This window comes from Syngnathus acus, chromosome 6 (genome assembly GCF_901709675.1).
Source record: "Syngnathus acus chromosome 6, fSynAcu1.2, whole genome shotgun sequence".
Classification (NCBI taxonomy): domain Eukaryota; kingdom Metazoa; phylum Chordata; class Actinopteri; order Syngnathiformes; family Syngnathidae; genus Syngnathus; species Syngnathus acus.
The window spans coordinates 12311928-12326708 of NC_051092.1; the positions used below are offsets into that span (position 1 = coordinate 12311928).

A 14781-nucleotide genomic window follows, 5' to 3' on the forward strand; every position below is an offset into this window, starting at 1 on the left:
TCCTCGGACGCCATTTTTTATTTTATTTGCGTGTGTGCAGCTAGGTGAAGGAAGTGGAGTCCCAAATCATTAGTTTAACGTTAATTACTCGCCCACAAAAAAACAACAACACTTATACAGTCGCGGTAAACATTTTGATTAAATTTCTAGTCCATATCACACACAAGTAACGTATACCTTTAAACTAGACTAAGGTAAGGTAAAGGTGAGCATTTGTGATGTTGCGATGGTAAATATATTAATTTACTTCATGTCTTGGCAAGTAATGCATCACTTAGGAGTTGAAACCACAGAAACAGCTCAGAAGAACACAGATGATGCAGTGATTTACACCAGCAGCCGTAACAGTGAGTTATACATATACACAGTAATCCCTCGTTTATCGCGGATAATTGGTTCCAAAAACCACCCGCGATAAGTGAAATCCGCAAATTGTGACTCATGCCTATTTCACTGCGCCTCTGACTGTGCCGCTGTGGCCTGACCGGCTCTGTATTGTCTTTTTGTTCTGAAACCATAACACAATGCACTGTGAAAAAAAATTCCGTGAAGCAGCAAGGCTGTGAAAACTCTGTTATAGCGAGGGATTACTAAAATATTTCCTGTCTGTCACTCGGACACTGCCATGGATAAACACATATATGTATATACTTTGGACATGCTCAGCACACCGATGATCCCTCAGGGCACAATTAGGTTGGGAATCATTAACAGAGGCTGTTATGTTGTTTCGTGGTTGTGATGTCAGCTACCAAGACAGATCTCCGTTTGCTGCTGGAATGTGTCAAGTTCCAGATGGACTGTCCAGAACAGCAAAAGACAGCCCTTGTCTCTATCAACTCCATATGTGAGAAAAAAGGTAACAATTAACCATCATGTGATAATTTACAAATACTTTTCCCTGCTTTTGAGGTGAGGCAATAAATCATTCTTGGTTAAACCTGACAAATCATGAAACATACAAAAAGTCTGCTCTTATTTGTTGTTTTATCAGTTTAGTTGGTTTTATCTTCTACAATGTGGCTTGGTTTACATTATTTATGTTTAAATGACTATGGTCATTCCCGTTGTTAAAAAAACTCCTGTTGCCACATTCCTTCTTAGTTAGTGTTTCACATTGAGCATGTATGATTTCAGAGCACAATGTGGACTTGCTGAGAGAAATGGGAGGAGTGATGTTTGTGTGCAATCTCTTCAAATCCGATGTGGTTCATCCAAATGTGAAGCAGACTGCGCTCTTTACACTCAGCACATTAGCAGAAGCCAATGGTACGTACTAAGTGCTCAATAATTTACAGTGGCATAATTTTAATTAGATGGTGTTGTATGAAGATGCTCACTGCATCCACTAAGATGAAACAACAGAAATACGATTGAACAACATACAGTACAAATCCCATTCATGTGTTTCGCCCCTTGAAGTGTACTGCAAGAATAATCTGTGCCAAAGGGAGATGTTTCTGGACCTCTGCGCATATATGAAGGAAAAAAATACCTCACTCAAGGAGAAGAGTGTCTCCGTCTATTTACTGTCCGTGTTGGTAGCCAACAACAGTAAGACCAAAGCTGCTCACACAATTTAGAAAAAAGGAAATACATAAATGTCGACTAAACCTCATCAAAACTATTCTATTTCCAGAGGCAGGGCAGACTTTAGCCCAGACCACTGGCTGCATAGATACTCTGCTGAACCTCTTCAGGTCAGTGCAAATGAATCAGTGTTGTACTTGCACAGAAATCAAGCAACATTTTTTACGTAAATGTTTGTGTGTGTATCACTTTAGGAACATGTTCCCTGAATCTACCGCCGACCCTGATCACGCTTGTCTATGGGTATTAGTGTCAAATGCTCTCTGTGGGTGTGTCAATAACCCTCAAAATGGTATCCAATGAAATTATTGCCATTGCTAATTATTGCCATGACGTTTGATTGAAGAGTTCTGCCAACTTTATGTTTTCCAGAGGAGGCTCAACAAGTCTGTGTGTCATCCTTTCCCCAAATAAAAATGTGGCTTCGGCAGATTCCGTTGCCTGGCTTCGAGGTGTTTCGATACCTTTGCTTCTTCATAGCGATGACAGTTTCCAACAACGGTAAATCACGTCACCAATCTAAGCTGTCAAATTAAACCACCGTATGTTATCCAACATGTACGCGAATAATGTTTCCAGAAGGCGTTCAAAGGAACTTTGCTGCCACCGGGCTCTTAGAAATCCTTATTTCCATGCTAATCCGTCTGGCGTCTGAATCTGACACAAACCTGTCATCTCACCAGCTTCTAATAATCATAATCAAGACTGTGTCTGCTTGTATCGATAACAACGGTGAGGATGAACCTACCTAATAGCATTTTGCCATTGATAATAACATTTCATTTGCTTCTTATTCCCATGCAGCAAACCTGTCTGCAGGTTTGGCCTGCTATAGTGTCGTGGTTCATCTTGTTACCCTGCTGACTTGCCCACACCTCAACTGTGAGGACAGACTGGCAGTGGTCATTTTGCTGGGCCATTTCACTGAAGCCTCTGGTGAGAACTTAAGTGGACGTGGAAACAATGGAGTTTGGTAAAACATGATGGAGTAGCCTGTTTTCTTCGCATGTCTACAGAGGAACACCAGTCCCAACTGGTGCAGTGTGGAGGCCTTCCGCTCATCATCACGCTGCTCGCTGAAGATGCAGACAAGGAGGTCCGGAAGTTTGCAACGTTCATATTGCAGACCTGCAAACAGGCTAGTAAGTCCTGTGGCATGAAAACAGCTTCATCAAACGAGATCTTAACAAAAGAATTGGTTGTTGATTTGTGGAATCTGTTTGTCTGTCTATGAAGTTACATCATTGGGAATCCCTGGTCCAAAGCAAGAGGAAGATGAGAAGCTTGACACAGAAGCCGCTGAAGAGTCTGGTCCAGTTTCTTTTCCTGCAACCTCACAGCTGTTGCAAGAAGGTTGCCAGTCACTCAACCCCAAGACTCTTAGTGTCCTTAAAATGCTAGGTTCCTCTAAGGTAGCGAACACGACGGAGAAAAAAGAAGCAGGAGGCAGATGCGTCAAGAGTGCAAAACCATGTGCTGGGAAAGATAGGGCGGAAAGCAGCAGGCGAAATGTGTCATGTTCATTATGTAATGGTACTGGATTCCTCAACCAGTTCCAAGGACAGCCGCGAGAGGATGGCCGAGATACACATGCAAAAGACAGGTGGGGGATGTCTTGCATTTGACAGGGAGTCCTCTGATCATGACAAAATTCCAAATGTGTGTGTCTGAATCTGCTGCACACTGTCATAATTACTGATACTGTAGTGATGTTATATTTACGTATATGAAAACATAATAAGATACGTCGCCTAGATGAAGATTGTTCTAATTCTAAATCGATGACTCCCTGTAATTCACACCTCAATTAGATATACTTGCACAATCCAGGTATATCCAATACAAAATGAAGAATTCTCATTTTCTTCAGTTATTTAATGTCTTTGTTTTTTATAAGGCCGCCATTGAACTCTCCAGAGCAAGATCTAGTACCCAGAGTTATTAAATTCAGTGATGCAAAAAGTAAGCCATAGAGAATTAAATACATATGTCTCAAGTATCTACACCATTTTTCATGTTTTTAAATGTTGCGTTGTTCAGAGTTGCAGGACAGCGACATATTTAAGGAGAGAAGACAAAAGGAAGAATCCCGCAACAATGAAAGATGCGCAGGTAAGAAAACAAACAGCGTGTGCCACAAAACCATTGATGTGTTATCTTCATAATAAACAAGATCATAATTTCCCTTCTTGTTTTACTGACTTTGTTTCACCCCCTCAGTTTGCGTAATACCTTTCGAGAGAGTGACCAGTCGCACTTTTGCATACGTCCTGGAATCCTGTCGTCAGATGTGCGAAATCCACAAGGTCCTTCTCGAGGCGACAGAGCGCTTCAAGGCTCCCCACCGCCGCTCTCTGTTGAAGGGAGAGAACGTAGTGGTGGACCCGACCAACAAGGAACCTGAGAGGGACTCGGTGAGAACGCCTCAGAGAACCCTCGCAAGACCCAGGATTCCGTGTTTGAATTTAAAAAGTAAGTCTTTCCTCAACTCCTCGGGTGTCCAAAACTGCCCTTAATTTAAAAAAAAAAAAGAAATGTGTGCAGTGTTTACTTGAAGTTTGTTGTGACATGCTCACTAATCGGACCTTGGCATGGAGTTGAAAGTGGAGCAAACCACTTTTTGCGACTGAAATAAAACCATCTATATCAGGGGTGTCAAACTAGTTTTTTTCGCGGGCCGCATTGTAGTCATAGCTTCTTTCGGAGGGCCATTATGACTGTCAACCCAAATAAATGTATGAACACTTCATATAATATACAGTAAAAGCTACAAAACAAACTGACAAATAACTTGTTTTCAAATCAGACGAGTAAGAACTGGTCAAATATTAAAAAAAAAAGATATGATTAAAAGTGAAGATAATTTGCAATTCTAGTAATGACACGAATTTGATGCACAATTTGTCTTCGCGGGCCACATAAAATGATGTGGCGGGCCGTATCTGGCCCCCGGGCCTTGAGTTTGACACCTGTGATCTATATTCACCGTTACTATTTTATTTGTTAAATATTTCATTTGTGTATTTGTGTAACTAGAAAACAAATCTAATATATTGGAATAGTAGTTGTCTGGGAAGCCCCACCCACTTTTTTTTTTTCCGAAATGGCGTTGCAGCCTGTGTCAAACATTTTATTGGGATAACATGACATAAGGACAACATGCAAACGCCACAAAGTTAAGATGCAAAGCCAAAATATCCTAACTGTAAGGCAAATGTGGTAACCGCTTTCAGTTTTGTCATGCTATTTTTTTCTTTTATCATTTATCAACATCAAAATTATTCCTCCATCCAGATGTCATCCTGACTCCCATCCATAAAGGAGCACAGCAAAAACTCCCTAAAAGAATTATAAAGTTGTACAATGGTAAGAATGTCAGTTTTGTTTTCTCTCTATTTGACATCTAATCGTGCCACTTGAGAGGAAGAAATGAGAATTGTGTCGTTTCAGTGTTATAAATCAAGTTTAAGACTGTCCTATTTCTCGCTCTAGAAAAGTGAAGCCACAGGATGCTGCTGACTGTGTGAGAGCTCCTGGACCAAATATCTTGACCCTTTCATCACTTTCGACCTATACTGTTTTGCTACACAATCTTCAACACTGCAGTTTAAATGTGCTCTTGTATGCTGAGTTATTCGACAGCACGTACAAACTAGTTCAGATGAACCCTTAAGCATGTGTTGTAATCGTTAATGGTGTATTTGTTGGCATTTATTAATTCAAATGGTATATGTTTAAGCATTGTCGTGTCTGGTTCCATGTAACATAAAGTTTTGATTGTCGCTGTCAGCTCGCTACTCATTTAAGTATATTCTTACTGTTGGCTCCAGGTACTGTGGTTTCCTCCCACATTCTGGAAAAAAAGGATGTTAGGCTGATTAACTTTCAACTAGGTGTGAATGAAACATACAATACATGTCCAATAGTTAGTTGTCCATTTGTGCTCAGAGATTGAAATTAGGGACCAATCTGGGATAAATATAGTTGGAAATAGATAGCTGGTATGTGACAGCTAGCAGCAATTGTTCTCATTCTAACAGACTTTGGACTTTTTGCGCAACCATTAAGGTAAATTTATACATGTTTTTTTGTTAAGGCCTGATGAGACAAGCCTTAAGTCAAAACAACATTAAATTGCTGAATCAGAGAGAGAGCGAGAGAGAGACACTCCCAGCAATTGTCGTGTCATTTTCCGTTTGACTGGCTGCAACAGGATATATGAAGGAAGGATGTTTAAATCAAGCCTTCCTGCAGCAGGCTCTGAATAAAGATAGTTCTCTCAGCCCTTTTTACACAAGTGGAACAATTTTAAGAAGGGGTCTTCTGAATGACAAAGATGCAATCGATGCAGATTAGGCAATTTAAATGACATGTATAAAATACAAATACATACATACATACATACATAGTAAATAAATAAGTCTTCTAAATAAGTCTTCTGCGCTCAGTGACTGTCGTGCTTTCAATTGCGCTATGTTTCAGGCTTTTACAAGCTTCACGATTGTCTCACCATAGGTGAATGATACTATATAATGTTGCATTGCGACTTAGTATGGAACGTGCATGCTCCCTCGGGGCGGAACCTCATCTGTGTTGAAGTTAATTTAGCACCATAGACAGCAATTTGGAAGGCAAACACAGCATATACAAGGAATTCTTGTAACCGTTCTCAGTGTGAGGCATCAAGACTGCAAAGGTAACTTTACATCTTACCCTTGCAAACCGAACTTTTCAGCTTTCATCCGATTCTTGCTTTGTTAGAAGAGATGTGCTGTAAATGTAAGGCTAATATTTTCTGTTGGAAATATGAAATATTGCTCTTTTATTGCAGATGGCATTTGCTCTTCGCTTAACAGTTCTCCTCTGTGGGATCAGTGGACTGTTGACTGGAGTCGTAAGTCAAAATCTCAATCACTGACTTAAATTAACGTTCAGTATTGTGTTTTATGCATTTTAGGGCCGCAACTATTAATTATTTGACAAATGGATTGCTGTCGATTAATCTATTCCTTAAAAAGAAATTATGTTTTTTATGTTTTAATATCCATCCTTTTATTCAAAAATAGGGCCATATGGCAAATTAATGTCAATTAAAGGATGGATTTGAATTTTAATCTCCAAAAATAAATTTGAATCTTCATTCTTTGATTAAAAAACAGTACATTGTGACAAAGTACAAATGTACAAACAAAATTTTTACGAGTCCATTACTAGTTTGGTTCCTTTTAGTTATCATTTGGTTATCAAAAACAGTATCGATTCATTTGATAATCAATTACCGTATTTTCCGCCCTAAAAGGCGCACCTAAAAACCTAAAATTTTCTCAAAAGCCGACAGTGCGCCTTATAGGCCAGTGCGCCTTATATATGGATCAACTGATGAATTTGTTGATCCATACTGGTTGTACACAGTGCTCTGCCAAAATGTTTCAGTACGTTTTAGTACGACTAATAAATTACAAGGTCGCATCGCTTCCCAGCATTACGGCAACTGTAGTCAGGGGGCGTCACCGAATAGCTGTTGTACCCGCGAGGCTATTTCCTGTCAAAATAGGCTGCTCTGTTAATGTTTCGAGTAAATCTACGGATCGATATGGAAGGGAAACATAGGTAAGTAGTACCAATGCGTTAGATCGAACTTTAGTCAGTTCCGATCATTTTATAGGAGATCGTTTGAGAAACGCGATTGTTTACACTTTGCTGAGGCTCATGGGAGATTGCGAGGTGAGGCTCGTGAGACTTTGCGGATGGCTAATGCTATTGCGATAGCTGCTATACGTACCAGGCTATTTCATGTCAAAATAGGCTGCTCTGTTAATGTTTCGAGTAAATCTACGGATCGATATGGAAGGGAAACATAGGTAAGTAGTACCAATGCGTTAGATCGAACTTTAGTCAGTTCCGATCATTTTATAGGAGATCGTTTGAGAAACGCGATTGTTTACACTTTGCTGAGGCTCATGGGAGATTGCGAGGTGAGGCTCGTGAGACTTTGCGGATGGCTAATGCTATTGCGATAGCTGCTATACGTACCAGGCTATTTCATGTCAAAATAGGCTGCTCTGTTAATGTTTCGAGTAAATCTACGGATCGATATGGAAGGGAAACATAGGTAAGTAGTACCAATGCGTTGGATCGAACTTTAGTCAGTTCCGATCATTTTATAGGAGATCGTTTGAGAAACGCGATTGTTTACACTTTGCTGAGGCTCATGGGAGATTGCGAGGTGAGGCTCGTGAGACTTTGCGGATGGCTAATGCTATTGCGATAGCTGCTATACGTACCAGGCTATTTCATGTCAAAATAGGCTGCTCTGTTAATGTTTCGAGTAAATCTACGGATCGATATGGAAGGGAAACATAGGTAAGTAGTACCAATGCGTTGGATCGAACTTTAGTCAGTTCCGATCATTTTATAGGAGATCGTTTGAGAAACGCGATTGTTTACACTTCGCTGAGGCTCGTGAGACTTTGCGGATGGCTAATGCTATTGCGATAGCTGCTATACGTACCAGGCTATTTCATGTCAAAATAGGCTGCTCTGTTAATGTTTCGAGTAAATCTACGGATCGATATGGAAGGGAAACATAGGTAAGTAGTACCAATGCGTTAGATCGAACTTTAGTCAGTTCTGATCATTTTATAGGAGATCGTTTGAGAAACGCGATTGTTTATAGAGGGCTCGTTGGTTATTGGCTAGTGGATGCATACCGCAACCCTAGTCAACCTCAGTTTGATGCAGTATAGCTTCTATTTTATGCGCCTTATAAGCCGGTGCGCCTTATATATGGACAAAGTTTTAAAATGGGCCGTTCATTGAAGGTGCGCCTTATAACCCGGTGCGCCTTTTAGGGCGGAAAATACGGTACTATTTGTCAATTAGTTGGTCAATCAATTTCTTCCAAAATGACTGTCTTCATTTGTGCCACTGTTCTGCAGTCTGACTTTACCAAGGTGCTTTTGTTCTTCTTCACAGTGGTCATTCCCAAAGTTTAGAAGCAAAGGTTAGCAGTGCAAGCCCAATATTTGATAATTTCTCAATATCCCCTAAAACAACAATTGTTTTACAGCTAATGACTGCCCCAAAGGCTGGACTCAGTTGGACTGTCACTGTTACATCTATCAAGATGATGAGAGGACCTTTGCAGATGCAGAGGTACGTCAAAAAAGTATTTGTTATGGAGTTGCCAACCCGCAATGAGTAATCCATTTAGCTGTCGCGCTCAAAATAACAGGGACAAGTGAATACAAAGTTTTTTGTTCATCAGAGTGTCTGCAACATTCTCAGTGGCAATCTTGTTTCCATCCACAACGCCCTGGAGAATGCCTTTGTTCTGGAACTGATTCGAGCGGGCGGTAACAATGACTTTGCTTGGATTGGACTCACTGATGCAATTGAGGTGAAACAATCATCAGTGTTTATTACCAGAAAGAATAATGGTGCCTTCCTATTTTTGTTTATTTCAGCTCATCCATTATCACCGTTCATTACAGTTACATTTCATGCACTGTTTTCACCTGACTTGACAAAATGGGAAACAGGTTGAAGAAATTCTGGTTACAGAGAAGGACGTCCAGGTTCCGCAGGCTGGGGCAGCCCCAGAAGTAGAACCAATTACCGTAATTTTCGGACTATAAGTCGCACCGGAGTATAAATCGCACCAGCCATAAAATGCCCAAAAAAGTGAAAAAAATCCATATATATGTATATAAATCGCTCCTGAGTATAAGTCGCCCCCCCACCCAAACTATGAAAAAAAAACGCGACTTATAGTCCGAAAATTACGGTATCTACAAACTGCTCTTATCCCTGCTCTCTACAGAAACTAGCCAGCCACCAATTAAGCAAGAATAATCTGCTAAACCTTTCATCATTGGTTAGCTTCAATATCGGGTGCTCTGGCTCCAGGAAAACACATTGCTGTGGCTGGATTCTGGAGCTTAATGTGCAAGTGATGGGTTCACCTAACCCTAAGGTGCTCTCGAGAGCCTGTAGGCCGAGGTGGATTGTTACGGCTACGTGTCTTAACAAGCTGCTTGCCGTTAGCAAGCCGCTGCTTCAAAAATAAAAATAACAGCCTCAAAAAAAGAAAAACATTGGGCGAGGGGAAGTGGGGAAAAGAATGTTGCTCGCCTTTCCAGCACCTCTGTGACCCGGAAACGGAAGTACCAAAATGTGTCGGGTGGTGATGTCAATTGAAAAACCAAACAGAAGATGTAAATGCTCTGTGGTTGTCTTTACGTGGGACTTGGTATTCCAGGAAGATGACTTCATATGGACTGACGGCTCAAAGCAGGATTTCCTTAACTTTGATAATAATGGAGAGTCCAGTGCCGCTGGTAACTGTGTTGCGATCGATGAGGATGGTAAGTAAATGTCAGAAAATGTGATCAAAATCAATGATTCAAGTTTTTTTCTCCAAATAGAATGCTGTTAAACTTGAATTTCTTACTTCTTGCAGATGGACTTTGGTATGATGAAGACTGCACAGATGACGAGCCGTTTGTTTGCATTAGAGAGTTGTTCTCATTAATACATCATTAACTTATGAGATTTACTGATGACTCATTGAGATCATTGAGATAATATAGTATCAAAACTTGATGACTCTTTTTCTGGGTTTACTGTCTCAACAACGCTCAATTTCTATTGACAGCAGATTTGGAACGTCAAAGAGCATCTCGGGTAAATAAAGGGATGTGTCTGCATAAAGGTTTCGGTCTTTTTTTCTACTCTCCATTGCAACCCTTCTGAGTCCATTGCTGAAAACCTTGAGATTAAAGAAAGGTGTCACAACAATGCATGGTCATTCGATACCATGAATCCAAGAACTATTAATTGCCACTCCAGTTGAGTCCAATCACCTTCACCCTGCCTCATAAAAGCGTAGCGTGGTACTAGTCAGTTTAACGATCATACCGCAAGTCACTAGTCATGCTGAAACACATTCAAGATGACTATGTTATGACAAACAAACATCAAAAGCAAACCCACTGTTAAACAGTGGCTGTTTGGTACCTCCGTGACGTCAGTGTTACTCAACATGTCATTAAGAGTAAGATGAAGTTAATTGTTCATTCTGGACGTGGGTGTGTCATTAAGAGTAAGTACGTACAAGTAAATTGTTCATTCATCAGTTGATTAGAGGCTGTCAGCATGTCCTTAAAATACTTTCTCCACGGTTTGGTGTATGTGTTGGGAAACCCCAACTGGCTGTGCTGGGGGACAGACAGTACACCCCTGGTGGCATAGAGACACCTGGCCTTTTTTGACATGTCGCTCAAGAGTAACATCAAGCATGAAAACGTCGCATTGTTGCTAAAAGATACCTGGTGCATTCATGTGATGTCGTCGCACTCAAACAGATAAAACGGCAATTATTTTTAATTGCGAGCTGTCACTTGGTCTTGCTATGTGCTGCGAGCCAAAGTCATGAGCAGATCAGATGTTGAAAAGAAATGAAGAAAAAAACAAACAATCAGCAGTTGTAGGGGAATGAGATTTACGGTTAGAGTTTCAAATTGGGAATTAAAACTAGGCTCTAAGTCTTAATGTATGATTTCAAAATCGGGTCGAATAAGACGTGGGACTGAAATAGGCCAGCGGCAGGAATCAAACCAGCAGCACATTAAAGATTGCGCCACCCAAGAGTTTCATAAGCCTAATTTAAATTTAAATAATTTTTCAATGCAGGGTTACAAATTTTGGGACAAAAGGTGTCATTTGTTGTTCTAAGAGAATATGGTCCAGGATTTTGAAGTATGAGACCAACTCCCCCAAAAAACATGTTCAAAACAGCAATTTGGATGGCAAATACTTTTAGTCTGGAAAACACGGTGAGTGTTCTGCGCTCAGTGTCTGTCGTACTTTCAATTGCTCTATGTTTCAGGCTTTTAACACACAAATCTTTACAAGCTTTACGATTGTCTCACCATTGGTGAATGATACTACATAATGTTGCATTGCGACTTGACATAGAACGTGCATGCTTCCTCAGGGCGGAACCTTATCTGTGTTGAAGTTAATTTAGCACCACGTAAAAGCAATTTGTAAGGCAAACACAGCATATAAAAGGAATTCTTGTCATCGTTCTCAGTGTGAGGCATCAAGACTGCAAAGGTAACTTTACATCTTATCCTTGCAAACCGAACTTTTCAGTTTTCATCCGATTCTTGCTTTGTTAGAAGAGATGTTCTGTAAATGTAAGGCTGATATGTCATGTTGGAAATATGAAACATTGTTTTTTTTATTGCAGATGGCATTTTCTCTTCGCTTAACGTCTCTCCTTTGTGGGATCAGTGGACTGTTGACTGGAGTCGTAAGTCAAAATCTCAATCACTGACTTAAATTAATGTTCAGTATTGTGTTTTGTGCATTTTAGGGCTGCAGCTATTAATTATTTTAAAAATCTATGTCTGTCCATTAAAGTGTCTTTTATGAGTTCCTTTAATTCTTAGAATGTCAGAAAATTGACAACATCCTTGACCATTGTTTTCCAAAGTAAAAGCGGATGCAAATGCCTCATTTTTAATATATATATATATATAGATATATATATATGTACCAGCTCTGGTTCGAATAAAACACAAATCTGAGAATATTTAGAAAAACATTCTTAAATTCTGAGGGGTTGAAAATGTTCAAATAAAACAAATTCTCAGTGGTTATTCGATTATGAGAGAATGTATTGATTCATTTGCTAACTGATTATTTTGCAATTTGCTAAACCTTTGCACTACTAATATTGGTGTCTTCATTTGTGTCACTGTTCTGTAGTCTGATTTTGTGCTTTTGTTCTTCACAGTGGTCTTTCCCAAAGGTCAAGAACCAAGGTTAGCAGTGCAAGCTCAATACTTGTCAATTCCTCTTAAAACAGCAATTGTTTTGCAGATAAAGATTGCCCCAAAGGCTGGACTCGCTTGGACTGTCACTGTTACATCTACCAAGCTCATGAGAGGACCTTTGCAGATGCAGAGGTACGGCAAAAAAAATATTTTATCAAATGTCTAGCGAATCCGAACAAGTAAAAAAAAACGTATGACTCTTTTATTCATCAGAGCGTCTGCAACATTCTTGGTGGCAATCTTGTTTCCATCCACAACGCCCTGGAAAATGCCTTTGTTCTGGAACTGATTCGAGCGGGCGGTAACACTAGCCCCATTTGGATTGGACTCACTGATGCAATTGAGGTGAAAGATTGACCAGAACAAATGTTTTGACTAAATCCTGTCACTTGTGTACAGTAGAACTATTTTCACCACATGTACCAGATGTAGATTTAAGGTTTGTATTGATGTTGACAACATCCGCACCCAGCTCCTCTCCTCTTCTGGCCCCTCCACTTCACCTCCACCCCCCTTCCTTCCACCCGGGACAGTCCAGCCTCTCCGCTGCTTCTCCCCTATCTTGCAGTCGGAGGTAGATGACATCATCAAAAAGTATGGGCGACCGGGCCTTCTGCCATGCAGCCCCCACACTGTGGAACTCCCTCCCCGACCACCTAAGAGCACCCCAATCCACTGACTCTTTCAAAACCGGACTTAAAACTCACCTCTTTACTCTAGCATTTCCGTAATTCCTGTTCTCATATCCTGGTTGTCGTCCAGTTGTTTTATACTTGTCCTTGCTTTGTTTTCTTGTTTTTACTTGCCATGTAGCACTTTGAGATTCCCCCGAATGTAAAGTACGTTATAAATATAATTTATTATTATTATTATTATTATTCCAGGAAAATCACTTCATATGGACTGATGGCTCAAAGCGGGATTTCTTTCCTTTTGCGGCTTCAGAGCCCAATAACTCTGGTGACTGCATCGAGTTATATGAATTTAGTAAGTAAATGTCAGAAAATCAAATCAGAATCAGTGATTACATTTGGCTAAGAATTTAATGCTTTAAAATGTTATCTCTTACTTCTTGCAGGTGGACTTTGGGATGATACAGGCTGCGCAAGACCATTTCCATATGTTTGCATTAGAGATGTGATCCCTTCCAGCCATTAAACAACCCTCTAATCCTCCTGTCTTCTGTCGCGATTGAGCTGATCATCACGACTCAATAAAATGATACATTACCAAAAAATGGTGGCTCTTACTGGGTTTACTATCCACTCTACAAGGGATTAGTCAGAAGAATAATACTCAACCAGCTTCTAGCTAACAGTAGTTAGATATGCAAAAGATTCAAGAAAAAAAATACATGAATAAAAAGATAAAGGTTTGATTCCGTTTCCAGAGTTTGCATGTTCTCCCCGTGCATTTGTGGGTTTTCTCTGGGTACTCCGGTTTCCTCCCATATTCCAAACAACATGTATCGTAGGGCCAATTGACCGCTCCAAATTGACCATAGGTGTGAGTGTCTACGTGAGCCCTGCAAATGGCTGACGACTGGTTCAGGGTGTTCACTGCCTGGGATAGGCTCCAGCATGCCCATGACTCTTGTGAGAAGCGTTTCAGAAGACAAATTTTCTGTACCGCTTTGTCCCCACGGGGTCGCGGACGTGCTGGAGCCTATCCCAGCGGTCATTGGGCGGGGGACACCCTGAACCGGTTGCCAGCCAATCGCAGGGCACACAGAGACGAACAACCATCCGCACTCGCACTCACACCTAGGGCAAATTTGGAGTGCTCAATCGGCCTACCAAGCACGTTTTCCTACATACTTTGGTCATGTTAAAAAATGTAACCTGTTTGTCACCTAGAGTGGTGCTCACTCTAACTTATTTTTGCAAGAACCACACGGGAGACAGTATGCCCTTTTTAAGCACTTGCAAATGGAGAGTCATTTGTCGCTGTGCATACAGCGATGATCGAATGAGGTCTGACTCAGGCCTCTTGCAAGAGCATTTTTATTGAGAGAAACAGGGTGGGGGTGAGAGTGGACTGGATGGAGTTGAAGCCCTTGACCTCTAGTCAAAGCATAGCAAGGGGTGTTTTACGACGTTGTGTAGGACGGGACAAGTTAGGTTATTTATTACAGGTTACATTCCAACATAAGCATAAAACTAATCTAGCTAGGTTTCTTTATTACAGGTTACATTCCAACATAATCATACGATCAAGATAATCTGTAAACCCTAACAACCTCTGTGAAATGGGTATGGTTCATGACATGCACTGTCATTAGAGTGATGTCAAGTTAATTGTTCATTCCTCAGTTGATTCTTGTCTGCTCACATGTCTTTAAAAGTCT

General features: G+C 40.6%; 2 protein-coding genes across 8 annotated transcripts; both read left to right on the plus strand.

Annotated features, from left to right (window-relative positions):
• Positions 1-7: 7 nt before the first annotated feature.
• Positions 8-5419, plus strand: terb1 (telomere repeat binding bouquet formation protein 1). Of its 4 annotated transcripts, XM_037253341.1 has the most exons (17): positions 12-194; positions 264-347; positions 749-859; positions 1138-1269; positions 1423-1554; positions 1640-1700; positions 1785-1882; positions 1963-2091; positions 2170-2322; positions 2395-2526; positions 2607-2732; positions 2827-3193; positions 3488-3552; positions 3631-3702; positions 3811-4062; positions 4885-4956; positions 5083-5419. In XM_037253341.1, exons 2-17 carry the CDS (start codon positions 266-268, stop codon positions 5088-5090), a joined length of 1992 nt encoding a protein of 663 aa, XP_037109236.1. In that variant the 5' UTR covers positions 12-194; positions 264-265; the 3' UTR covers positions 5091-5419. The 4 variants fall into 4 exon arrangements, with proteins under 4 accessions (XP_037109235.1, XP_037109237.1, XP_037109234.1 ...); XM_037253340.1 differs by having other exon boundaries at positions 8-347; positions 2173-2322; XM_037253339.1 differs by having other exon boundaries at positions 11-347.
• Positions 5420-6235: 816 nt separating this feature from the next.
• LOC119123938 (lectin-like) lies at positions 6236-13671 on the plus strand. 4 transcript variants are annotated; one of them, XM_037253358.1, is made up of 6 exons: positions 6236-6484; positions 8566-8593; positions 8660-8745; positions 8858-8989; positions 9851-9956; positions 10052-10298. In XM_037253358.1, exons 1-6 carry the CDS (start codon positions 6422-6424, stop codon positions 10132-10134), a joined length of 498 nt encoding a protein of 165 aa, XP_037109253.1. In that variant the 5' UTR covers positions 6236-6421; the 3' UTR covers positions 10135-10298. The 4 variants fall into 4 exon arrangements, with proteins under 4 accessions (XP_037109253.1, XP_037109255.1, XP_037109256.1 ...); XM_037253360.1 differs by having other exon boundaries at positions 8566-8588; positions 8655-8745; XM_037253361.1 differs by lacking the exons at positions 8566-8593; positions 8660-8745; positions 8858-8989; positions 9851-9956; positions 10052-10298 and adding exons at positions 12395-12422; positions 12481-12566; positions 12648-12779; positions 13319-13421; positions 13513-13671 and having other exon boundaries at positions 6372-6484.
• The last annotated feature ends 1110 nt before the right edge of the window (positions 13672-14781 follow it).